This window comes from Rhea pennata, chromosome 15 (genome assembly GCF_028389875.1).
Source record: "Rhea pennata isolate bPtePen1 chromosome 15, bPtePen1.pri, whole genome shotgun sequence".
Classification (NCBI taxonomy): domain Eukaryota; kingdom Metazoa; phylum Chordata; class Aves; order Rheiformes; family Rheidae; genus Rhea; species Rhea pennata.
In genome coordinates this window covers 3430305-3456925 of record NC_084677.1, presented here as the reverse complement: position 1 = coordinate 3456925, position 26621 = coordinate 3430305, and the positions used below count along the sequence as shown (strand labels likewise).

Genomic DNA, 26621 nt, shown 5'->3' with positions numbered 1-26621 from the left:
CTTGGATTTAAAAGTCTGTAATTACAGCAATTAAGGTTTTAGGATCCAAATCCTTAAAATCCGCATCAAAATTATTCTGTGTGCATAATGGATCATCCCTAAACATCATATGAGTTTTTTTTTTCCTGAGGTATAATGTATAGAATTTGATTTAAAATTTTGTTTGGATTATCTGACCCTCATCTTTTGAAGCTAATCTTTTATCCTCTGTAACACAACACTATTCAAATGTAATCCACATAAGGAAATATCCATTCTTTTCTCCTCTTTACATGGCATATATATGGCACAGAAGGATGAGAATCCTTACTAATGAGTCATGTTCCTTAACTGGAATTACTTTTTGCCATGTAAAACAAATACATTCAACCCTAATTTTGGCATCCTTATTCAAATTGTCAAGCAGAGTGGATAGATTTATACCAGCATGATTTAACATATCAGTTTCAGATTGATAACAATGACTGCCTTCACATTAAATTAATACTTTTTTCTTACTTTCTAGTGTAATCTCCAGGTTACATTGCATACAGTTTAGGGCCATTTAGGAGACTGTTCTTGTATAATTCATATATTCATGGTCTTACCAGGAGCAATACAGCCTACACAATCCTTAGCCTCAACAAAAGCATGTGTGTGATTCTATATTGTTACACTAAACCATTATTTAAGCAAATACATAGTTTAACATTTATTTATTTATTTATTCCTACAACTTAACATTTCATAATAGTAAAGAATGGTGAATAACATGCATTATATTACTATTTTTACTTATAATCTATGTGAATTTGGTATTGGATAGCAATATACACCAACTAAAAATCCTAATATCCAATGTTTAAAATAAGTTAACAAAATAAAACTATATTAAATCTGCTGAACACATAACAGAATATTATCAGTAGTTAGTGAAATAAACTACTTATTTCTGATTCCATGACCTCCAGGTATTTAGAACTAGTAGGTCTAGGACTCTCATACCCATCTGAGTCATAGATTTTTAACAGAAAACAAGTTTACTTGCTTTTTCAAGTCCTATCGATTTCTCAGCTTTCAATGAACTAGTTACTGAAGTGAATTCAGCTCTATAAACCAAAATTAAGAACATCTGAGTAAAGTGAAATAAAAAAATGCCTTGTCTGCACCTACAGAAGAAACTACAGCTGCCAACATTTATCCCTTCAGCAAATTACAGTTTTACGTGCTTAACCAGCAATTTCTCTCATTTTATTACTTTGACTTCCCTTTGAAACTATTCCAGTAAGTATGTATTGATTGGTTATTATTCTTTTAATTATAGTAGGCTTAAGGCTTAATTGGTTGTCATCAGGTCACATTTGATTTTAAATATATTTATTTTTCTATATTTTTAAATTTACATTACAAAGTATATTTCTGTATTGCTTTTCTATTGATCCTTCTGTTCATTACCCAGCTGTAGAACACATCTCATGAGAATCATTACTAAAGAACATCAAAATGCTAGATCAGTTATTGCAGAAAACAAGTATATTCTAAAGTTCTTATTCAGGGAAATTCCCCAATATAGTTGTCAGACTTTATAGAAAAGACAGAACAATGCATTTTCCATAGCTTTGACCTACCTAGTGTCTGCAGCAAGGTCTCGGTGTAAGGAGCCACATGAAAAAACACTGCGGACTCCAGCCCAGTGGCCCACAAGTTGCTCTGCCCATCTCCACGAAGGTGTTTTTTTGCCAGTTCATTCAGCAGTGCTACGTAGAGAACAAAAGAATATGTGAGGAATACAGAACTCTATGATGGAGTATGCCATGAAAATATGCTTCTTATCAAACACTTTGAGTCATCTGGCCAGAGTCCCACTACAGAGACATTAATGTGGGTCATGCTGAGCTCACCTGTGATATATGAGATGTGCTCCTGTTATCCCCTCTCCCCCAGGACTACAAGTCATATTCTCTTACAGCAGGGCAAGTGGCTGTTGAAAAACTGAAGCTTGGCCACCGCTTTCTCTGGAGACACATTTGCTTTGTGACCAGCACCCAGTTGTCTTGATTACCTTCTAACCCCTGCTGTGGAATGAAACCTTTCATAAAATAAAGGTTGAATGAAAGATCATGCATACAGGAGAGCCTATACAACTCTTGAATTCTAAGAAGTGTCTTGAGTAAGCTGGTGTCTGCAAGGAAGAAAAGTCACAAATCTTGAGCCTCGTGCTCGATCCCAGGCCTCCCAGGTCAGCAGCAATGCCGGTGTCCTGCGTCCTGCGCAGCACCAATGGCCACAGACAGTGTCGCTAGGATTACAGTCCTTAACAGAAGTGTCATCGTGTTCTGTGCATATTTCTGTCAGGAAAATACCTGCTTCCGTCCCACTTTCACAAACTAAGTGCTTGAAACTAGCAATCTCTCAGTTCCCATTCTCGCTTCAAAGTGCCAGGTTATGCACAGGCAGCAAATTAAGGTACTGGCATACAGTTCAACTTCATAACAATTTATTCAATGTTCTGCAATAACATTTCAGACAACAGTTTTAAAGGCTTGTTTTCAAATTACTTTGTATACATTTTATAGCTTTTTACTACACACGTCAGTCAGCAATTTACTGTGGCCTAGTATGGGAAGCGCCTTGTTAGCACTGATGGCAAGTCACAGATGCCACACGTGACAGTGACAGAGATTTGAGCTAGCACTAGTGACAATCACCTACCTGCTTTTTAAAATTCAGATGTCACAAGTAACTAAAAAACATGCCATTATTACACCAGACCTGCTGTCTGTTCAAAGTTAGTGCCTGGAGGAAAGTAAAGTCTGGAGAAAACTTTGTGGGGTTTGATCCTCAAGCTGCTGATCCTTTACTGAAAGACACGTATCTCTGTGCTTTAGTTCAGGCACCATTGCTGAAGTTTCCCTGGCCTGGAAAATTGAAGCGTCGGAACACGAAGGGGTGACTGTTTTGCAGAGGTACTGTTTACAAATGCAAATATTCTTACTGTGGTATTTACCCTACTCAATTCCTAATGCTTTTCTACACTTTCCAAACAATAAATGAAAGCTTATGCAACAAGAATATCATTTTCGACACTGCAGGCCTCTGCAATAAGCTACCTTTCTGGATCCACTCTGAAGCAATCAAAGATGATAGGAAAGAGACATCTGCAAAATCTGTCTACAAAGAAAAAAAATACTGTTCTCAAAAACAAAGGAAAATCCTTTACCTTTGCAGAATAACCTTTGTTCCAGTGTTTGCCTAGATATTTCTAGTACAAATTTCCCAGTACAAAACATAAACACTTTAAACATCATCTGTGACGCTCTCTTTGAGAGTGGCTTGCCTCAATTCCCACAGAAGGAGCAGAATCTGTTAATTTTTTAATGAGTAAATTTCCCTGGGTCTAGAGCTAGCAGATGATGCAGTGCTATATTTGGTCTGCCATCATCAATCCTCTGTGTCTGAACACATTTTCAGAGCATTCTCTGATAGTCTTGGGAGACAAAGCAGAGGACTTTCTGAGTTGTCTTCTTTATTTTTTTTTCACTCCAAAGCTCTAAATGGTCTTTTCCACTGTGGATGGCTCAGAAGAGGCAATTAGACAGTGGATGAGTGTCTATACCGTCCACTCCTTCTCACTGGTCCATTTGGAGCTAGCTGTGCTGGTGGAAGGGTCAGCAGCTGTTTTGGAGGCTGTGCAGTGTACACTGTTCCTCTTCTCTCAGTAGTGGTGTTTGAAGGTGGGAGAATTTCAGAAAAATAGATGCAAGAATGGACTCTCCCATTGCAGGCAACAAGCCCACTGAGAGAGCAGGAGGAAAGGCTGAAAGAGCTGGAATTGCTTAGCCTAGAGAAGAGAAGGCTCAGGGCGGATCTTATCAATGTGTATAAATATCTGAAGGAAGAGTGTAAACAAGATAGAGCCAGACTCTTCTCAGTGGCACCTACTGACAGGATGAGAGGCAACAGGCACAAACTGAAACAGAGGCAGCTCTGGCTGAATATGAGGAAAAGTTTCTTTACTGTGAGGGTGACTGAGCACTGGAACAGGTTGCACGGAGAGGTTGTGGAGTCTCCTTCTCTGGAAATATTCAAAAGCCATCTGGATGCAATCCTGTGCAATGTGCTCTAGGTGACCCTGCTCGAGCAGGGGGGTTGGACTAGAAGAGCTCCAGAAGTCCCTTCCAACCTCAACCATTCTATGATTCTGTGAATCAGGCTGGGCATGTTCTTTCCTCTCAGCTGATCACTTGTTGTTAGTGATTTTCCCCACTTGTGACCAAGTCAGCCTATCCTTAAGAAAATCAAATACTCTCTGCCTGCAGCAGAGCCTCAGAACAGAATCTCACTCAGTGAAAGGGACTGTCTTGGGACAGAGGCTTGACCATTATTTCACAGACTCAAGAAAATGAACTGCAGTGTATATGCTTGGAAAATGAGGCTGCATGGCACATGCAGAACTCGAGTCTGAGGTTGATAGGATAGGATACTATTCTCAGGCTCAGAGGCACATACATGTTCCTGCTAGCTATTCCTATTGCTCAGAGATCTAGGCTAAGAGAAGATGAAGCCAGGCCTGTTATGGAGGTGCACAGTGAGAGGCCAAGACATAATGGACAGGAATTCAAACAGATGCGGTTCCAATACAACATAAGGAAAAAACAGTTCCCCATGAGCATAGTCAAACACTGGAATGGAGGCCCAGAGAGGTGGGGGAATCTACGTCCTTGGAGATTTTCAAATCCTGACTGCAAAAAGCCGTCATCATGGTCTGAATTCAGTGCTGATGTTGCTTTGAGCAGGAGGTTAGATGTGAGTCCTGTTGTTCCTTCCAACCTGAATTATTCCATGACTCTAAACTCAAAAGGACTTCAGTGCTAAAGATCAAATGACTGACAAAGATCAGTCTGCTATGTAGGATATGTAATACTGGCTGATTTACACTTGGGTCTACAGATACATACTGTAACTATCAGGCTGTGATATTCTCAGTAAATCTTTCCTGCAGTGTAACAGCTTTGGTTGGAATTTTAAGTTTAGTTCATGTACATTGAAAAGCAAATCTTCTCTTCTGAGGTACTTGAGAAGTAGTAGCATTACCTTTTACCAATGCAGGAATATGATGACTAGCGTTCTCCTTCCTCAGCAATAAAATTAGACAGTGCATGCGCGGTTCAACAGAAAGTTCTCCTTCAGAACTCCTATCAGCTGAACTTGAAATTTTGCTAGGGCAAAATACAGCAATCTGAAATAATGAAGGACAGATTAGACTAATAAATCCAGATTTAGGCACTACTGGGCTCAAGCAAATGCTCAGGATACAGCAGCATAATATGATACAGCACAATAGCTGAGCCACAGTAACTTCTAGTAACTGTGTGCTCATGCATCATCTGTTCATAAGACCAAGCAACTTAATTTAAACCTCAGGGAAAAGGTTTAATATAACATGTTTTGCCCTGCAACTGAGCTGTGCTGTGCTGGGTTAAGAACACAATAGTTATTAAAACTCAGCTGACATGTAGTACCACCATCCTAAGTCACTTAAGCACAAGTGTTTTTGAGCCCTAAATGATTTTTCAAAAACACTCAGCATCAGAGGCCCTATTAAAGAACTAATTACTGTTTCTACCGTTAACTTCCAAGAATGCCATTTCTATTCAGGAGCACTGGTCCAAATATTTGGCTATTTGGGCTATAATATTCAATGAATAAGAGTTATGTTTATTCTACAAGGTATTATGGGCAGGGAAAGTGTTCTTCCTCAGACTTGACCAGCAAACAAGCAGAAAAGAGGGGCTTTGTACACAATTCAGTTAATGATGTTAGCTTGCAAAATGGTGCATTTCCTGATTCACTGAGGAAACAACTCTAAGCACGATGGTAAGAGATTTAAAGTTAGGGGTGCCTCCCTTTGTAAGAAAAAATATCATAGGATTCACTGGGTGATTTATTGGATAAGAAGTGCAGAACTGGACTTTTTGCATATATAAGTTTGACTGTTGCATATGTAAGTTTGACTGAAAGTCTTGCATTTATGATTATTTCTGTTTCCTTGGGCTGACATGTCAAAATGCCAACTGCACTCTAACTCAAATAAATCTATGATCATGTTGTACAGAGCTTCAGAGAAAAAGAAAAAAAACCTCTTTGTTGTTTTTGACAACAGAAAAGCTCTTTCTAAATCTATGTGAATGCATAAAACTAGGGGACTCCTACATACTGAAAGGCCATAAGCAGTCCTAGAGGGACCGTGAAATACATAATCACACATCATTCTATTAGATGAAGACTGTTCTCCTGAAAACATATTCACAGATCATAAATTGTTATTTTGGTTTATGGGGCTACTGCCTGCTCTTGCTTATTTTGAAATCAATGGAAAAATTCATGTTTGCCTCCATGTAGGAGGAGGCCTGATCATGAATTTTCACCTCTATTCAAAGGGACAGGCTGGAGCCTGGTGGGATTTTCCAACTAAAGAAAAAAAAAAACAACACTGAAAGCAAACAGAGTAGCATTTGCAGGAATACAGAGAACATGAATGCTGGCTCACTATTAAAGATATAATGAGCATCCTTGAAAACACTTACTAGAGGAGTGTCAGCTCACACATCCATAGAGTGAGAAAATAAAACAAAGCTCACCTAAGAATGCCATGTGTTACTATACAGCTCCATGAGCAAATACAAGCTATTCGTAGTCTCATTTAGCTCTGTGTAGTCTAAGAAAATGGTGTAATACATAAATGCCATCGTTGCCCAACCTTCTCCCAGATTCACTCTGGCTGCTTTGAATGCACACTGTGGTGGCAACACCATCATTGCTGTGATCCCCATCATCCTTCTGGTTAAGGCAGCACAGTAAATAAAATAACTGATTTAAAACAATGTCAGGGCAATGCAGTTTAAGCTTTGTTGGCTTTGAGGAAAACGCTTTCATACTTGCAAATTGAAACAGGATTGTAAAGTGAGTTTCCCAATGCAATTACACCATATTGAGGGAAAGTACTGAAAAGGCACTGAACAGAGCAATGTCACAAACTTAATCTGAAAGTTTTGGTTATATTTTTTTAAATCTTAGGACGTGATATCCTGGAAGGCCAAATTTCAAAGAAACCATGTCAAAATCAGGGATTCTTTCAAGAAGTTAATATTAGAATTAGCTTTGCTCAGTATGGCAGCATAAAAAGTTTCAGAACAACTGGTAACCCAAAGTATATAAGTAAGCTGTGCTCTGTCCGGTACCTGACTTGTTGTCATGCTCAGCACAACGGCTTGCTTGGGTGAAAGCAGCAGCTGTCTGGTTCCTTGCAGAACAAACCCCCGATGAGTACAGACTGAAATCACATTACCATATGCATGAGGAGATATCACAGGTGACACCAACAAAATGACGTCCCCTAGATCAAAAGAGGGTAAGAAAAGCAGCATATTATTTCCACAGAATCTGTGATATCAACACAAGGAAATTCGCACAGTGGCCAGGTCCAATTTGAAACACATCCCAAATGGTGACACCACATTTTATGATGCGCTCTATCCAGCCCATAATGGCAGCTATCAGAGGCCAAATGAGGACAAAAAAAGCTTATGGCAACATTAATAATCTCTTTATGAATCACCTATTGCAGTCAGTCTGGCTCATCAGGTCAATCTAGCTATCTATGAGCTATTCATCTATCTTCTAAGTATCTTATCTAGCTGTCTATGTCCTCAGTTCATGTGACAGCCATGTGTCAGCCCCTGCCAGACTCTATTTGGGCCATTACAACTATAGGCAGCAATCTGACAGCAGTCATTTCCCTTAAAGCCTATGGATCTGACAATCCTGGCCATGCTGGCAAGTAGCTAAATGAGGCCAAGACAACTAACTAGTGGCTTATCCACTATAAAACAGATGATACAATTGCACCATTCCTCTCTGCTCTTACTGGTGGTTCTTGTCTGTAGCTACCCTCTACAATCTTCTTCAGCACTACCTTCTGCTTCCTCTCATTCCTTCCTTAGTCCTGTCTTATGTCCATCCCAGAGCCTGCCTTATAGCACAGGCTCCTGAATCTTTGGACCAGCCCCTGATCATGACCTCACCCACTCTTCAGTTTGGTACCATCTGTGGCTTCACACTTCCTGACCTCGGTACCATGATAACAACACTAGCCTGCTCTCTCCACATGGTTTTCATTTTAGCCTTATACATGGGGCTGGCTGCCCACATTCTGCTTACATCCCTTATCCCGGTAGATAAGGTTGTAGAAACAGTGAAGTTTGTTAGGTTAGAACCTTGGACTTGTAGACTACTATAGACTAAGTAGGAGCTGCAAACTCAATGCCAACAAGGTGGCAACGCACACTATTAGCATACTCAGGAGAAAGCAAATGAGACCTCCCGAGTAGTGTCTAAGCGCCATCTGAGGTACAGGACATTGCTCAAGGCTTTTTCCTGAAGCCTCTAATCTACCTGAGGTCCCTGATTTGTTCTAATCCTACCCTTGATCTCTGCTCTCACTACTGCTTTCAGTATTATACTGTTCTAGTCCACAGTGTACATTCAGATCTCCATAAACTATCAAGAAAGAGCTCTGAGAAGGTATGTACTGAGTATCCCTTCTACATGGGCTTCCTCTTCATTGCCCTGATAACTTTCTCTAGCTATGACAAAATTATATAATGAGGTTGGAAGCATTTTAGTGTCTGTGCCCCAATTACACTTGGTTTCTTGGCTAAAACTGTCAACAGTGAATGTTTCCTGTAGCTATGAACTTTGTGATATGGATATCTGTCCCCTAAGAACTAGACCAGGCCTTAGCCTGCTATTTCAAAGCCATGGCAACAGAAGAAGGGAAAGCTTGTGTTTTTTATGAAGGATGGGGCAGGCAGAGTATTTTTACTTAAAATTTCTATATAGCTTTAATTTTGCATGTTCTGAGCCAGACTGACATTAGTGCCACATCCATTATACATGAACTGTCAAAACTCAAGGTTGCAGGTGGTAAGAATTTTGCCCCCCTCTAGTTGCTAACACTTAAAAAAATGTATTTCACATATACATATCCCAAATCAACAATCATATTTCCTAGGGTCAGTAAAGCTTAGCTTACTGTGAGGGGGCAGATATATCTGGCAGGAGCAGCAGTGTATTTGTTCTGCATGCTCTGTGTGGATATATCTTCCTTTCTCCCAGAGGAGCTGCCGGAGACCTGACAGAAGGAGTCAGTGAATGTTTCCGTTCCTTAACACTCCTAATACAGTTTCTGCTCCCAGACCAGCTTTTCAGAGTCATGACACAGTTATCTATCTGAGGAGCAGAGCTTGGAAGTGACTTCCTGAGCCCAAATACAGATGGAACGTGGTGTGGTGTAACTCAGCAGCCCACATCAAATGTGAATCATTAATGGCCATAAAAGGAAGGGGAGGCAGAAAATATGACTCATTTCATCAGCAGCAACCAGCTGCCATCAATACCAATCCCAAGTAACATAGAACCAATGGCTGCCTGCCAAGCTACTTGAGTTAAAATGCCCACTTATACCAATGAGTGTAGCTCAAAGGTAAGAATTTCCTGTCTTTCCTTTTTTCTTCTATTTCTTTTTTTCTGTCATCCTCTCTGTCATTTTCTCTTCCTTTCCTGTTTTGAGTTTATGCCTGCATTCTTTTCTCATACTTTCTTTCCTTTGGCAATTTAATTTTACGTTTCTTTTTTCTAGGCTAGTGCAACCCTATTTTCCTCTTGCCATCTTCTCCCTGACAGCTGCTGAGCTTCCATACCTTCATTTTTTTTTCCTGTGGAAATATCCTCACTTGTGGGAGTAGAAACAGAATAGCAATGCTCTAGTAGCACTGCCTCAAAATCACTTGTGCTTTAGAGAGATCCCACTGTAGAGAGGAAGACTCCTAGAAAAGACTGCCAGTACGTTGGCCCATCTACATTAGACACCCTCATATCACATAGGTCTTTCTTAGCCTGTAAGGCCTGCATGCTTTGGCAGGTTCCCCATGAACAGTCAGCTTGCTACCAAGTAGGAATTCAGATACTGGAAGACTACTCCCACAAAGGAAAAGGGGGAATTTGGACAGAGAAGCCAGGTGAGAGCCAGTTAATATTAACTCTATAAAATGTTTTCATTTCCAGTGGGGGTAGTCTCTTCACTCTGGCCTGAGTGAAGTCTGAACTATTTCATATCCTGTGATGATTATATTCACCTCCTGACCAGTAAAGGTAGATGATCAGTAATTAGACAAACATGCAGTTCAGGATACTGTTCTGTTAACTCTTCGCATAAATGTTTTCTTGATAAACACGCCCCTATAAGTAGAAATTTTCTGGGTTTTTTTTGTTTTTCTTTTCTTCTTTCTTTCTTTCCTTTTTTTTTTTATATCTTTCAGTGAAATCTAAGCAGCCTACAGGACTCTAGCAGCTACTCCCATGGGGAGGACAAGCTGATGATAACACTTCTCTGTCCCTTCACTTTAGGCAATAGTGATTCACTACAAATTCATTTCTGGCTCCTCACCAGGTTACAACACCGGGAATCCAGAGAGACAAATTTCCTGAAACTGGTGGGCTGGAGTAAGGAAATAATATCAGTGAAGGAGCATTGTAAAACCTCAATGTTTGTTCCCTATCAGTGACCTTTTGTGGTTGCCACAAGTGTTGCTGGAGGTTGAGACAGCACCGTGCCCTGCAGATGAACGTTTTCTTCCTCAGCTTCTGCTTTACTTGATGAAGGACTCTGAGGCCTAGAGAAAAACAGTAAATATTAGAAGTTATCATGCCGGATTCTAACTCTAACACACTTTCTGCAACAAACCTAGGACCATGGAAACTTCTCTGATAAAAGTGCTTTACTGGAAAAACATTTCATTCCCTTATCTGTGACATGAGCTACATCAAGGTGTCTCTCTGATTATTTTTCTATATTACTCCTCAGAGGCTCTCCATGTTCAATTAAAAGTAGCTAATGCAAAGTGGCCAGCTTGGCAAGGAAATCTAGGAATCAAGCAATACGTCAGGCTGTATTATCAAAGTTTTTCCCATCTGAATATATATCTTAGTTACTATTCACTTTGGGTTCTTCAGTCAGAGTTTAAGCAGTTTTAAAACTATCATGATACTTCTCTGGCATTTCACGTTCACAACGGGCACTACCAAGTCTGGCAGAGATGTTTAAGGGCAGTGAAATGTCTACAGCATTCCTGCACACCTGAAAGGTCCAAATGATGGCATGGTGAATATAAGCTGTGGTCCTGCAGGCCAGGGACTGACAGCAACACAAACGACAGTCTGTGAAACAGTTTGACTAAGTCTGTGAAGTGCAGACTGTTCAGGCAAACCTGCCTGCCTCATCCTTTGCCACTGAGTAGCCTGGAATACATCCTGCTTGTTTACTCCTAGTAGACCAAAAAAAGCTGCTGATGTTTGCAAGTGAAATCTGAAAAACTGAAAACTGGCATGCAGTTTGTATTCTGGTCTCCCAATGGATGAAATTACCAGCATTAAGAATGAGAAGTGCATTATTCAGAATACAGCACCTCTCTAGACTGGCTGGTTATACTAAAGTAGCATAACGCATCATCTTTTGTAACAGGAAAACCATCACAAGGGAAAAAAGAAGGAGAAAAAAAAAAAAGAACGAAACCTTCTCAAACCAATGTTTTCAAATCTTAAAAGTAAAAATGATGAGAGTCACTGTTACATGGTCATGCAGAAATGAACTCTGGCACACAACTTGTGTGTCAGAGTTTCCCAATGAAGGGGAATCTCTATCTGAGCATCAGATTAATTCTGTGAGTACGCTTTGCCTCTCTGCAGAAAGTACCATGAGGACTGCAGATTACTTAAACTCTAGCCTGATGCCACCAATAAAGTGGCAGTCTTTAAAAACCTGTCCAGAACTTGTAGGTGCATGGATGTTGTTTGGGCTTTCGGCAGTGGAGTTTCACTACAGCATCATTTATTCAGTTCAGTAATATTAAAAGGAGATGCCCAGGGTCTGAAAATCCCAATATAAAGGCTAGTATCCCACATCATACACAGGCCTGTGTGACAAACTCGACAGCCAGGGACAGGCAGTCTCTAGTTTCATGTTCTCCTGATCAGTGGAACTTCCTTGCAGCCCTAAGCCAAAGCTTTTCATGAAACACTGTAAAACAAGTGTTTCAAACCACAGCAGCTCCATTCCTGCTTGGAACAGCCAGAGAGATGTCTGTCAGAAGCCAACAGAAGACAAGTAGCTCTTCTCTTCCCTCTACAGGCCAGTGTACTCTGATCCTTCTTTGTAACAGTTTGAAGAAAAGGATATCTGAGCACAGCAGAGCCCTTTGTTTACACATTAAATGAGCTTCCTGGATTCTTATGTCTGAGTCTCAGCCTAGGAAACCGTAGGATTCCCAGGAAGGGATGAGATTGTATTATGCTGCAGAAAGTACTCATCTTCATCATGGAAAAGCCCCAGACAGCTTTGGAAAAAGTGCTAGGAGTGAGTGATGCAAGAGCCTCCAGGCAACTCACCCAGCCTTCTTTCTGCCCCTTTGCAGGGGGGAGATGATGTACAAGGACTGCTTAGCACTGGCTTCCACAAAGCTGAACAGAAGTTTTTCTCCTTTTTCCAGCTCTTCCCTGATGCAAATCTGCTCTACTGAGTAAGGCCAAGAGCAGACTTTCTGGCAGCCTAACATCAGTGTTATAAACCAAGGAAGTTTAAGAATAAAACTCATGAGCTAGATTTTGGGCATCTTAGAAATGGATTTAACAGAAGGCCTTAGGGGCTGTTGTCCTCCTCCCTGTAGCACTACCCAGCACACGTGCTCTAGGTTGCATGATAGAGTAATAGCTGCTTAACAGCCCGATTCACTCCGCAGCTGTATCCAGCTCCATCTGAGAGCTAGATTCCTGACTCCTGAATCTCACTTGTTCCTAACACTTTATGATACTCTGTTGCTATGCCATCAATTCCTAAATTTTGCTTCTCATGCTGATTGCTAGCATTAAGATTTTCTAAGCCACTCTTCATTTTCACATACTTTTGTCTGATTCCTTCAAAGAATCTTTTCAATCTGAAACTCCCAGGGTCCAGTCATTTGATATGAAAGTGACACAGAGCAAAGCCATTCCTGGACACCAGGAGTTCTGACAAAAAGCCCCCCAGTGGCACACAACCTTCCAGCCTTTCTCTAGCTCCAGGCACAGCTGGAGGAAGCCTCAGATCAGGCTAATCAGCCGTATCTGCCACAGAAGGTCCAAGAGCAGGTGTTGCAAATGTATGATACAGGCCAGAAAACAACTGATGAGAGACAACTGTGTGAGTCCCATGCCCGACACCTTGGCATATGTATCACCTGTTGCAGAGGAGACAGCCCTGTGAAAGGACTTTCACAAACTGTAGTAACTCATCTGGAAATGCAGAAATAAGACAGATGCTCCCATGCTGCACTCTGGTTCACTGAGTCCCTTCGCTAATGGTTGACATATAAAGACTAAGCACACTAGCCATTTGGCTGCCTGGTCTCCATGACACACTCCTTCTGGGAGAACTGCAATAGCTCAGAAACATGCAGGCGAGGGCCATCACCTTGCTTTGTTATATCTGCAAGCCAGATTCATGGCACCAACATGCAGTGCTGCACCCACAGCTCTCCCTCCAAACCAGAGGCATAACTCCCTGTGCACACGGCTGTCCAGGTGCGGCAGGTATGCAAGAGGCTCCGCTTGGCTCCTGCAGTAGAGGGCATTGATGGAAGTGCAATCTGTCACACTGGCCAGCTGTGGGTCAGACGGTCCCATGATGTTCTGCAAGGTGCTTCGTGCTTTAAGCCCTCTTGTGCCTAATGCCAGCACAGGTGGCATCTTGCCAGTCTCTGGAGTATAGGAAGAAGGCAGTTTTTCTGTGAAAAATAAACACAGGTGTGACTAAAGCATGGTGCTCCAAGCTCATTCATTCCTTTCAAGGGCTCTTTTCAGATCATTCTCAAGTGACAGTTTATCAGTAATTCCATTCCCATTATATTTTGCCAAGGTGATAGCTTATTTACCCATCTAAGGAGACTTTTGCTTTGTCATGCTGGATTAAGACAAAATAACCTACTAGTTACCTATCCTGAGGGTGTTATGCTGGTAACCAGCTGTACATTTTTACCTCACGGTAAATCTGAAATAATTCAAGGTAGTTTATCTGTCAAAGAAAAAGGAGTATGTTGCTTCACATTTGCTGTGGGGAAGGGTATGCACAGTAGTAGTTACTGCAGAGCAACTGATAGAAGGCAATACTTTTTAACTTCTTGTGCCATATCTTGTTCAGACACACAAGGAAGGCTGGTAGGATTGAAGGGGAGATAGGGCAAGAATCTGGGCTTGAGGAGAGGGATGTCTTCTGTAATTTTCATCAGACAAGGAGAAAAAAGAGAAAGGGATCGCAAACTGAAAAGCTATGCACATCTTTTCCAATTTATTTCCTCCTGGATCAAACGCAGATTTTACACTGTGTGTAACGATATCTTCAGACAAGTATTTAATTACCTGCTTTTATTTCCCTGCCATGACATGAACTCTGCCTTCCCTTATGTCCTGCAACAGCCTTCTCCTACATCTCTGGTAAGTACTTCTCCATGTCTACTGTCAGTATAGTTGGAGTCCAATAAATAAAAACATAAAAAAGAGTACGTTTTGATCCTTCACAGTTCCTACTGTAGGTGTCACAGAGGCAAGGTGGGTCATTCTCTGCTTTGGGGTTTAAACATATTGTTACATCATTTGTTCCATAAGAATCAGAAGCCAGAACAAAAGATCTCCAGAACAGGTAGATAATGGAGAAACTGTCAGTAAATATTTAAACTCATCATTTTAAAGTTTTCGAGCTAGGGGTAAAAATGCAATTTACAGACATGCATAGCAGTTCTCAGCTCAAATGAATTGTTCCTTCATATGAAGTGTTCCTAAATAATGCGCAGGGTACAAAGCACTGAAGCAGATCTGCTGCCTGTCTTCTCTTAATGACTGGTGATTTTATGGTTTTCTTATTCATTTCTGAAGTCCTTTTTCATCTCTCCAGCTATCAGTATGAATGTAATATGCACACAGTGCTGAGATAACTGCAACTGCAATCACATTTCTGAGCCAGTCTGTTCCCACTGTTTTCTAGTGTAAAAAGGGGACAAGAAGACTGCAGATTTTTTCTCTGATTAAGCTGGTCTTCACTCATCTTCTGTCTAAGCAGAAGAAAACTTGTTTCTCTCAGTCTAACCATAACCTTCCCCAAGAGAAACAGATTAGATATATACATGATTTGATGTCATATGAAAGCCTTCCAGGAGAACTCCTTGGCTTAAAAGAAAGTAGCCATACTGCAGAGGCAATCTCCACATTTTGCAGATAATGCAATGGCTGTTGTTCTAGAGTTTTATTGTATTAGCAATTAATGCTATTCAACACACACTTTGAGACAGGTTTTATTATCTTTGTTTCACAAATAGAGAAACTGAACACCTGAGTAGTACAGGCCACTATTTGTAAATAATTGGTTTCTAATGTTAAAGGCTTAGGAATTTAACTTCAGAGACCCATGACCTTTTTGTTTGGCCTTATCTTCTCAATGACTCATCTCAGGCCATCTTCTATAGGTAAACTGTGACATTTTGGTGATGGCTTATCATCCAGCGCAATTAGGGGATGGCTAGATCAATTGTCTTCTTTTAGGTAAGGTGCTTTTTTAGTGCTCCTAAAGGACAAGGAAGGACTGAAGACCCACAGGTAATGGGGGAACTGAAGAAGAGAGGCTGGTTTCTCTGTAACTGAAACCTCCAGGAAAATCAGTAGGAGGTAAATTAGCATATTTAACCCACATAAACATAACCTTGCAGCTAAGAGCAGCACAGTCTGGGAAATCTATGCGCAGGAACAACAACTAAAGAGGCCTGAGACACAAAGATATCCAGAGTTAGAAATACAACTCATGGATATTCAACAGTGGGAACAGACAGAAAGAAAAGCCCAGATAACATCTTATCTTATTATTGCTAAAAGAAATGATAAGGGCATTGATAAATTGTATCAAACTATAAATCTGATATCCTCTTCCTCATGCTCACAGTAACATGTGGGTCTTCAACTTAGTGCAAATCCAGATCTCCACCTTCACCTTAGTATTATTACATAGTGTAATCTCAGAAGGAAAACTAGACCTCACCTGAGCTAGAGAGCAGCACATCATGCTGAGGATAGAGCAGGCGGAGTCCACAGATATCCAAACCAGAACTGAGAACCAGCTGTAACATGTGATGGATAGCTAGGGGACTTCGGAACAGAGTTTCAAACAGCAATACCATAGCAACCTGAACGGCAAGAGCAGATTGGAGAAATGAGCCAAACGCTTCCAAGCCCACAATGATTCACACAGCTGTATCTCTCCCCTCACCTTTAATTCCTATTACCTTATCTATACTGTAAGAGCCACACAGAGGCTTTCTTTTCATTGATGTTTATATGCAGTTGAGTACAGTAGGCTTTTAGCCTCAGACTGGAGCATAATAATAATCTACTAATAATAATAAAATTGTGCCTTTTGTCACATAAACCTACTAGTAAAATGCTGAAAGCTCTCTGTGCAGAAAATGGAATGTATCAATCCTGCTGTTTAACTGTGTGTATTACTGAAACACAGTCAAATAATGATAGGCCAACTGGTTGTTTCTTTATAACTACAAAAGTGCCAAAATCAATGTAAGAAAAGAATTGAACAGCAGACATCAATGGTACTGTCACTAATTTGTATTTTGAAATCCACTTTTCCAGATTAATCCAATTCAGCTCATCTTCGTGTACAGGAAGATACACTCTGACACATATTGAATCTAACTACCCAGAAGGGAAGTAAATCATCCTGAGTTCTGCACTTTCCCATCAGAAGAAATGTATTGTTTCAAGAAGCACATGCTTTATGTCAGGAAGCTGTGTGGTGCATGATACTCTGCGGGTAATAAATTGTCTAGCTGCAGATCAGGCAAAAATGACTGTACTGGCCTCAGATTTGTGCACGGTTCTCCTGTCTGTAGAGACACATAGCGCTATCTCTAGCAAGGAGCTTTACTGCTGCACTGAATGCCAAATGAATTCATCATTGCTGGACACTTCAAATGAAATGCTACTCGTCCATAAACACATAATGAGGCTTATAACATCATGATAAATGAAGTTATAAATCTGCTCAAATCATAAAAAAGTAGTCTAACTAGGAATAAAAGCTCTGTTTCTTTATATTTATCTAGTTCTACTCTCCTGATATTAACCTATTGTTCATAACAGCCAGTAAAGAAGGATTTTTCTGCAGCTGCTGTGAGGGTTTCGAGTTTATTCCCCTGCCCCTGGGGATTTGGCTGCCTAGGTTCAAAGCCAACTTTGAAAATGCAGCTGTCCAGTGTTGAGAAACCTTGGCAGGGACCTGTCTCCCCTTTGCCTGGGAGCTGCTTGTAAGCTCAGACACCTGGCCATGGTCCCTGAGCTAGGCTGCAGGTATGTCTGTGCCCAGTCTCATACCTGCCTGATTCTGGCCTTGATCCTAACCTACTGACTAGACTTTCTGGATTTCCCTCATCACTACGGACTTGCAAGGCCAGTGGTTACTGGACTCTTAGCTGACTCTGGTTACTGCTGCTGGACCTGCTCTCCTCCTCTTGCTCAGGTAAGGTGGAATTGCACCCCTGCCAGGGAGGTCACTGGCCCTGCCTTGCTGTTAGTCTCAGCTCTTGGTTTGCTGTCCCTACCAGAGCATCCTGCCCTTGCTGTGAGAAGTAGTATCACTCCAAAGGCAAGGTGAGAAATTGTAATAAAGACTTTATGACTGTGCCAAGTGCTGAGTATCTTCACATCCTAATTTTGGACTTGGAGCATCTTCTAGGAGCAAGCCTGGCACTTGCTAGCAATTCTCAGCAACAAACTTGCTGCATGTTCAGGAAGAACATAATGTATCTGCACCTTCCTAATTCAATGTTAAGAGGATATTGAACTCTGTCTAGTCAAGCAGCTATGTTCTCTGTTGCGCAAGAGGTAAGAAAAATGAGTTACTACAGTTAACAAATTCGCATACATGGGTAGGAGTCCAGTAAATTTTGGTATGCATGCTTAAACTGAGGCAAATGCGACTTAAATTACCGTAACCTTCCCTTCTTCTAGGCTAAGCTAAGTAGAATCAATTCCTGTTTGTTCATACAACACACACACAGTTACAACTCAAGCAGACAGTACCATAAGCTTCAGAAACTTTTATCATGTTTCTAAGTCCAGTTTTTAAACAAGTTGTGTAGCATATAGGTTTGCAGACATGTGGATTTGGGTTATCAAAATTTGTCCACTGTTGCTGATTTGTGCTTTAGTGGTAGCAATTTCTTCACCCAGTACCTGTCGTAGTTTAATTTTACATGACCTATGTACATGAGCAATCAGCATATCAGTACTGGTGACATAAAAGGTTTAGCTGATATGTTTAAGTCTGAGTGAGAAATACTTCAAGATTAGTATTTGTACCAAACCTAAGGACTGAGTTACTCCAGATCATTTTTAATCGTCTCTCAACTTCCCACATCATTCCACAAGTCAGAAATGACCTTTTTTTTACCTCAGTGTCGGTATCTCTGCTAGCTTCGATGTCGCTGCTGTTAGGGAAGTACTTTTCATCAGTTTCTACTGTCTGCCAGTAAAACCCAGCTGGAACTGCAAACACCTTCTCCACTGCCTGAAATGCATGAAGGACATTTCTTATCTACATGTAATCTTGATCCCTCAAAATCAAGAGCAAAGAAAAATAGTATAGTTAATAGAGAGAATACAAGGTGATAATGGATTAGTCTCATTAGTCCAGTGTTGTTACCATATCACTTGTTTTATATCTGTTCCATTAGCTCCAATTAAATGATATCCCAAGAACATGAATCTGCAACAGCATCCTGAGAAGCTGAACGGTCCCACGGTCTCTGATATGCACAGTGCCCACTGACACAAGTGGGAGTTATATGCCAAACGTACTGCAGCATTGGGCCCAACGGCTTGAGCGCCTTGATCCTTTGGGATTGTGCTGACCACCTGGCAGAAGAGGGCTTTGTAAAGAGAATACTCTTATTAATAAGCCAAAGTGTAGGGGTAGGGAAAGACTTGTATGAATTTTTACATGCCTGTAACAAAAATAGTACGTTTCTCCTGTGTTATGTCACCTCAAGTGGCATATCTGCAAGTCCTGTTGCACCACATACTCATATCTACACAAAAGACACTGGCCTTCAGGCCACAGCATTACGGAAGTGTGGCATTTCTCTGTCTCAGCACCAAGCAAGCAACTTGCACACGTGCACATTTAAGGATGTTTAAGGATTTGTCACTTAGGAGAATTTGTTCTGACTCCACATTTAGTAAGCAAGGCCATGGCACCAAAATGAACGCAGCTTTTGAAAGTCATGCTCACCAAGTTCTGGTTCAGGGAAAAAGCGATGGTTTTAGTTATGCCACTACTGAGCACTCCAGAAACATAGATCCATTTATGCAGATTTCACATTGAGCAGAATTCACTGCACTGGGACACTGGCAAAGGTAGGGTAAATTGGAGTAGCTCCTCTGTTTTTAAAGTCTCGACTTTAATTTACTGCAGGACTGAGTCTGTCCTACCTCACATGTTTTTCTTCAGACATTGATCAAACCTTTACCATGGAAAGGAAATTAAATTCCAACACAGTCTGATTAAGACTTTTATTACAGATAGAGGTTACACTGACTATATGAAAAAACACCCATTCTGGATTATGAGGTTCCTATAACACCATTTAATTGCACAGTCACCTGAGAATGTTTCTGGGCTGCTGGGCAAATGATAGGCACATCACACCTTTCTACAGATATTTAAAAACAACAACCAGAAAAAGAAATTAACTTGAGTAATATTAAAACCCTTCTGACATCTGATGGCTCCTTTCTGCTTCAGCAGCTCCTGTGTTTTCTCCTTCCTGCATTTCCTATGCTTCATGAACATTTGCCTGGAAGCAAAACTAGGGATTTGACATTTCACCTGGTTTCAGTTAACAAAACTCCACGGAAGTAAGTGTTTTGACAGCTCTCAAGGATTTGTCCATTTTTTTTCCTGCAATCCATTGCTCACTAGCCTCTGCTTGTGATATTTACACTTGGTTACTGTGGAAAATACCATCATAGAAAAAGCAATAGATCCCTGATGTAAAGAAATAGGAAGACACTCTCTAGTTCCTGCATGCAATAGTTGCATGGTGCAGTGAGCACAGAGAGAGACCAGACAAGCCTTACAAAATGGGAATGCAACAAGACTCCAGTCTTCTACATATTCAAGCTGTTCCTTGGAGAAATCTAATTCTATGAACTTTCAAGAAGATAGGTAAGAGAAGGGACAACTGTGGTCAGACTGAATCTAGCCTACATTTCTATAGAAACCTTCACTACAATCACCCACCTCCAGTCACAACACAGAGGATACAACCTAGGAAATTCAAGGTAAAAGTTGACTTATATGTAATACCATAGTGTGAGCTGGGGTAGCTGTGATCCTAGGCACGTGCCACATGGCTCACTTCCCCACCATCAGAGCAGGGTTCTGGCCATACCTATTAGGGAAGCAAGGGAACCTGCAGAAATTGTTTCTATGATCTGTCAGACTGTATTTTCCAGCAGCCAACCTAAACATGATTTCAAAAAGCAATAGAAAATTAACTAGGAAAAGTCTTATTAGTTCTTCAGAAGAGCCTTTTCCTCAGGGGTGAGACCAGCTATGAAGACAACTGCAGCATGACAGCCCTGCTTTGTCCAGTCTAGCTAAAGTGTGCTAAGGGAGGAAGAATCCTGCCATTGCCTTCCTATGCAATGCATGCTTTATAATGGAACTTTCCCATATATTTATGAGAGAATCACACAGAGGCACTTGTAATGAATGAGCCCTATTTGGCATATAACATCCAGTGAGCCCCCAAGGCAGCTAAGTAGCCTAACTCTCACTGAAATTATATTGATTTTGATGCCATTTATTTTTATGCTGCATTGGTGCTATCTTTCAGTGTTCCACACTGAGAGACAGGAAAGGCATGAGGATTATACTGATTTCACCTCAGGGCTGGTTCTTCTCTTAGTTACACCAGCAACATCGTAATAATTTTAAAGCTTCTGTGCAAACACAGCAAATGAGAAAGTCTCTTCGAGACTATCTGACATATCACCGCTTAATGCTCACCTGCATCTTGGCAGGGACGAGAAGGGATTCCCCCCTCATGCACCACTCAGAACAGGGCAGAGGGAGTCCAGCCTTCAGTACCTGGCTGAAAACACTTCTTCTCTAAGACTCTGCAGACACAGAGCATTGTAACAATCTCCCATCTCACGGCACAGGCATTACGCCAGGATAGAAAGGCACCCAACAGTCAGCCAGTGGAAGATAAAACAGCCCCGGGGATGTTCTGGCTTAAGCCTGAGATCACTCCATCTTAACCATTTCCATGAGTGAGTCTTTCTGACCCCGCTGTAAGAAAGTAGGGTTTCTTCTAGCACTGAAATCCTCTCCATCCGTATCACCACTATCAGAAAGAGGAGGAAGGAAAGGGCACGTCCATAATTCCACATTTGAAGGCATCCTTTGTTTTTCTCAATAATTATCCTTTCTCTTTTTTGTTCTTTGGCAGACAAATCCTGATTTCTACTACCTTAAGACACTGGAAAAGACTGATTAGTGCCACAGTTAGGACTGAATACATATATCATTTTTCAAAAATCGTAAAAAACAACCCAGATCCATTCTTTGTTTCAGACAGCATGCTGAGATGAAACTAAGCAGTTATAAGAAGGAAATCCACTGCAGAACAAAAACATCTTGTAAAATATTGAGCAAAACAAGAGTAAGAACATTTTAGAGAAGGCTGGAACTTTCATTTCACTGGAGCTGCGTACTGCAAAAACATGAATATTTAACCATCACACAGAAATATGACCAAATCTAATATCTCTTCTTCTTGCTTACAGTTTATTCTGTTCTCAGTTCTGACAACAAAAAAATGGCTTTTGCTATCAGGTGACCTATTTTAAGTTGTAACTGGAGTCTTCTAGGCTGAGGAATGTTTCTCAGCCATGGTAGGAAAGAAGAAACTGCAGAAAGAGGAATCTCTGTGTACTCCACTGTCTTATCCCCTTGCACTCAAGGAGTTATCTGATGCAAAAATTAGCTCAGCCACTATCGTTATAGGGCAACACCCAAACCCCTTTGGAGCCTGCATCCTCCATTACCTCTAGTGAGAGGCTGCAAATTCTGTATATGTACGTCCTTTCTCTGTCAGCTCCACTGAATACATCAGGGGCAGCAGGGGGGAAGAACCATTCTCACTCTAGCTTGATGCTAACATACAAGCAAGGCTCATGTCCTGTGTGATATACTAAATCATGCCTGTGAATTAGGCTACATTATACTTAAACTCTGTCCTCTCCCTGCTGTCATGAATTCGAATGTGTTAGTGCACATTGTGGAATCCAGATTGACACAAATTTCATTTTACTTTGTGCACACCTTTCCTTCCCTCTTGTCCGTGTTCACTTCAGTTGGCTATCGAATTTAATTTAGAAAACATGAAATCACAGTAGAAAGACCCCAGTCAGCAGAAGGGCTGTGGACAGAGACAGGGTATATAACAGCTTTGTCACTGAAAATGTGCAGTTTTGGTGACTATTTCAGGCAGTTTGGAGATGCATCTCACCTATCTTTATCTTCACTTCAGATAGGGAAAGAGGTGTCTTAAAATACAGAAGAGAGAAAGGATGAGACTAACTTCCATTCTTTCTGCCCATTATCCACCATCATGCACAGTACTGATGCACAGCACAATAGCTTGATAGTTCTTTTAAACTGCTCTCTTCTGGAGTAATTAGTGATGGTCACAATTTAAATGTGACCATTAAATTTTAGCAAGAATGAACAACTATAGTGATTCACTCCTCCCCAAGCTACGTCTTCATCTCTGTGCCAACTCAGGCAAGCATTACCGTAGTGCGTTCTCATTTTAAAGATTAGATTTTTTAATTACTAATGCAAAAGACAGAATGAACTCCTGGCCCCACTAAAATCAATGGCAAATTCCAATGGGCTCAGCTAGGGCCAAGATGTCACCTTCTCCCTTCTACCTTCATGCAGATGGCTCTCTGAGATACAGCCACACAGCTACTCTCTGACTGTGAACACACTTCTGTAAATTTATACAGATGAGGCCCAAGGACAAATGTCTCACCTATGGGTGAGTCATCTCCATATGGACTCATCAGTCAGATGGCATGTGATATGTATGTAAGTGCTCTTGCCAAAGCTGATAGGGCTTTATCAGGCTACATGGCAGATTCAGGGTGCCAGACACACACGGTGAATCTTAGCACCAACTCCAGTAAAGATGAGATGGTAGCAAGATTTGGAAAGCAAAGGACATCTGGTACAGATGAGCAGACCTCCTGTTTTACAGCTTCAGCCTAGACTTCAAACAGTCCAGGTGTCTTACGGGTCAACATCTGCCATGCTGCAAGCCTCAACAACCTCCTAGTTCTGGTTTGGAGAAGCAGACCTGTGAAGCTGCTGTTTTCGGTGTTCTATCCCACTGCCTATATGTTAAACCAGCACTCTAATGCCCAGTTCAGCTCCTCAACAATCACATCCTGCAAGCTTTAGCAGCAGGCTCAGCAGAAGCTTCAAGGGAGGAAAATATGGCCCTGAGCCCATACACTGAATGTGACAGCTTACAGTAACATGTGGATCAGATCTGACAGCTGGCCAAATTGTGTTACACTCCAGGTAGCTCAGGCTGTGTTTTATCCATGAAACATTAAATGGCCTCACTTGGGTGTTGCTAGTTTGCTTCTCAGACAGCACGAAAGAAGGGAAAAAGAAAAAAAAAAAAAAAAAAAGAGAGAGAGAGAGAGAACACATGGGGTAATAAAACAAAAACAGAACAACGTAACTGCCAACATCCGCAAGGCACTGAACCAGAGCATACCATTAGTTATTACAATTGAATTTGTGTGTGACAGGCAGTGACCTCGCAGCCAAGGGCCCAAAGACAGTCAGGTGAAGGCGAGATGCTGATGTAGCGAGTAGCAATTATCTGAGCAAGCATCTCATTAGCCATGGTGTTAAAAGAAGTTATAGTAAAAGATAGTGGAAGATACTGAAGCCACTCGGCAGGGGTAAGGCTATGATACTTGTTGTGAAACAGTGTGACAGCATTCAGACCCCTTAATCTCTGGATCTTCTTGTCAATGCTAGGAAAACAGACTCAGAACTGCATCTCTTATAGACTGTATTGTCTGCAACGGAGCACAAGCATCACACTTATCAGGAAGTGGAAGTGCTAAGGATTATTCTCATCCATGTCAAAAATCTTTTTTTCCTCCAACTTTTCCATAAGTAGGTTCTGGTTCCACCAATAGGTTTTTCTTTGGAAAGAGCTTCCTCATTTCCAGTCAGAGAAGTGGAGAATCAGAAAAGCCTTAGTACATGATCTGTCTCATTCTCTTGGAACATCTAAGTTTCTTGCTAAATTTCTTTTTTCCTATTGTTGTTTTGAATGTTGCAAATGGTGTTTCTGGCTGCTTCTCTTGGGAGAATTTTCAAGTCTCAGAATTTTCATTTCAAGCAGCTTCCCTCTCTCCATACTCAGAGATTTAATGCACCCCAAACAGGGCAGTTAAGTGCCTGAATCAGGAGAAGGGTCACACTATGCATGCTGTCACCAACAATGGATCTGAATCACCCTCTGGAAATGCCTCTCACTCCCTCTGCAGAGACTATATGCGGAGCTTAGGGCAACTGCATGTCTGAAGTAGGTGCCTGAAGTGCACAAAGTAACAAGTGTTAAATCTGGGCCCATGTTTCCACAGCATGAAACAGTGATTTCTAATTTTATCAGCAATGCACTGCTCTTCTGTTACAGCTACTTGGTTATTTCAGTCTTCATAAAGAAGTCTGCACCTTTCAAAACTTTTTGGTGATGTTATTGTTGTTGGTAATGTGTGTGTATAGAGCTCTTCTGGTGACACGAGCAGAGAAATCCCCAAAATCTGCATAAGAGTTACAGAAATACCACAGAACTGCTGTACTTTCTGCAAGTCCCCTTCTATACATCAAGCCTCCCGTTAGTTCAGTCTATGCTGTTTAAAGCTTTTTTTGGCAGCACTGAATTATGACATCATGGCAAATTTGGTGCCCTAGACCCAGTTCTGGAATTCTTACCCATGCTCAGAAAAAATAGTATCAAGAAAATTCAACAGAGCCTTGCCTGAGTGAACTGCAAAGTGGGAACTTGATGTAGACGTGCCCTTAATCAGCACTGTTGTCTCAAAGAAGAAAACATAACCCTTGTGTTGGAAGTCAGCAGGGAAATAACTAACATGAAGTGCACTGGTGAACTAAGTGGGAGATTTCTGATCACCAGGAGGTGCAATAAAATCAATTTGCTGGAGCTAAAATCTTTCCTCATTCACTTTAACTTAGAGGTGAAGGTTCCCTTCCTCCTTACAACCTCATTCTGACGTGTTTGCCCACCCCATGCTGCTACGCCCTGACTCCTCTGTCATGGAAGGCACCTGTATGCGTTGGGAGTTCAGCAAGATGCTCTGGAAGGTGATCAAAAAGGTAGCAAGCAGTGAGTTTTAGAGATGCACTCATTGGGCAAGGGTCCCCATGCTCTGGAGACAGAGCAAGAGAAATCCTGTATGCTTTAATGGGAGGAGCAGGTGGAGGCAAAAAAAAGGATCAGTGATGGCTACATATGTTGCCAGTGTCCCTAAGGTTAACCCTTACATCCTAAGGCTTAACAGCAGAAAGTACTTACATTTACTTCATGTTAAAACGAAGCAATCCTCTTTTTGCTGATACGGGACATTCTAGCTAATAACCTCCACAGAGATTATGTTACTCCAAACCTATCCTGGGATTTTAACGACTCTGTTGTGAGTTTACTTTTCATTTCCACAGTGAAGTATTGCAGGTTATTAGGCTGTACGTATAGCATTTACAACGGAGAGCCTCAAAGCAGGACAGCAATAGAAAAGCAATGTTTGGGGTTCAGAACAGACTGAGAAACCACTAGACCAACTGACTAAAAACAAGATGTTGACTCACTCTAGTAAACAATTTGCTAAAGGTTACTACTACTACTACTGCTACCAATTGTTTATAAACCACACAGGGCTCATCTGTACAAAAGTAAACTGCAGTTTTACCGCACATTCACCCTTCCTTCACTCCTGCATATTTGTTTCATCCACCTCTCAGGACTTGCCTCTTGGACAATAAACCACTTGGAGCAAAAACAGGTGCTCGCTGCATGCTTTTTCAACACACAATAGCAGGATACTTTGGTCTGCTTAGGATTGTGTACACTATTCCAATATATATAACATACATGGATCACTGGCCTTGTACAAAGTTTTCAATCTGACAGAGTTGACTGAAACTGATACTGTATTTTCTATGCACGGCTACTGTCGTTGCTTTTTAATGACACTTAGGCACATTTTCAGTTGGTGCCAATTGGTAAAGCCTCAGGGCAGGGTTAGCTGTTGTCCCCTGAGAGTTTGGATCATTGCACCTTGCATAGAGAAGTGAACCTTTTCACTTAACTGCAAAT

General features: G+C 41.2%; 1 protein-coding gene across 1 annotated transcript in view; it reads right to left on the bottom strand.

Annotated features, from left to right (window-relative positions):
• Positions 1 to 26621, bottom strand: part of DNAAF8 (dynein axonemal assembly factor 8) — a 99107-nt gene that overhangs the window by 34128 nt on the left and 38358 nt on the right. The window contains exons 14-20 of the mRNA XM_062588319.1: positions 18578 to 18694; positions 16154 to 16298; positions 13544 to 13856; positions 10606 to 10712; positions 7221 to 7375; positions 5074 to 5218; positions 1608 to 1736 (exon numbers count right to left, since the gene is read on the bottom strand). Of these exons, the coding sequence (XP_062444303.1) occupies positions 1608 to 1736; positions 5074 to 5218; positions 7221 to 7375; positions 10606 to 10712; positions 13544 to 13856; positions 16154 to 16298; positions 18578 to 18694 (1111 nt within the window). The remainder of the gene's footprint in view (positions 1 to 1607; positions 1737 to 5073; positions 5219 to 7220; positions 7376 to 10605; positions 10713 to 13543; positions 13857 to 16153; positions 16299 to 18577; positions 18695 to 26621) is intronic.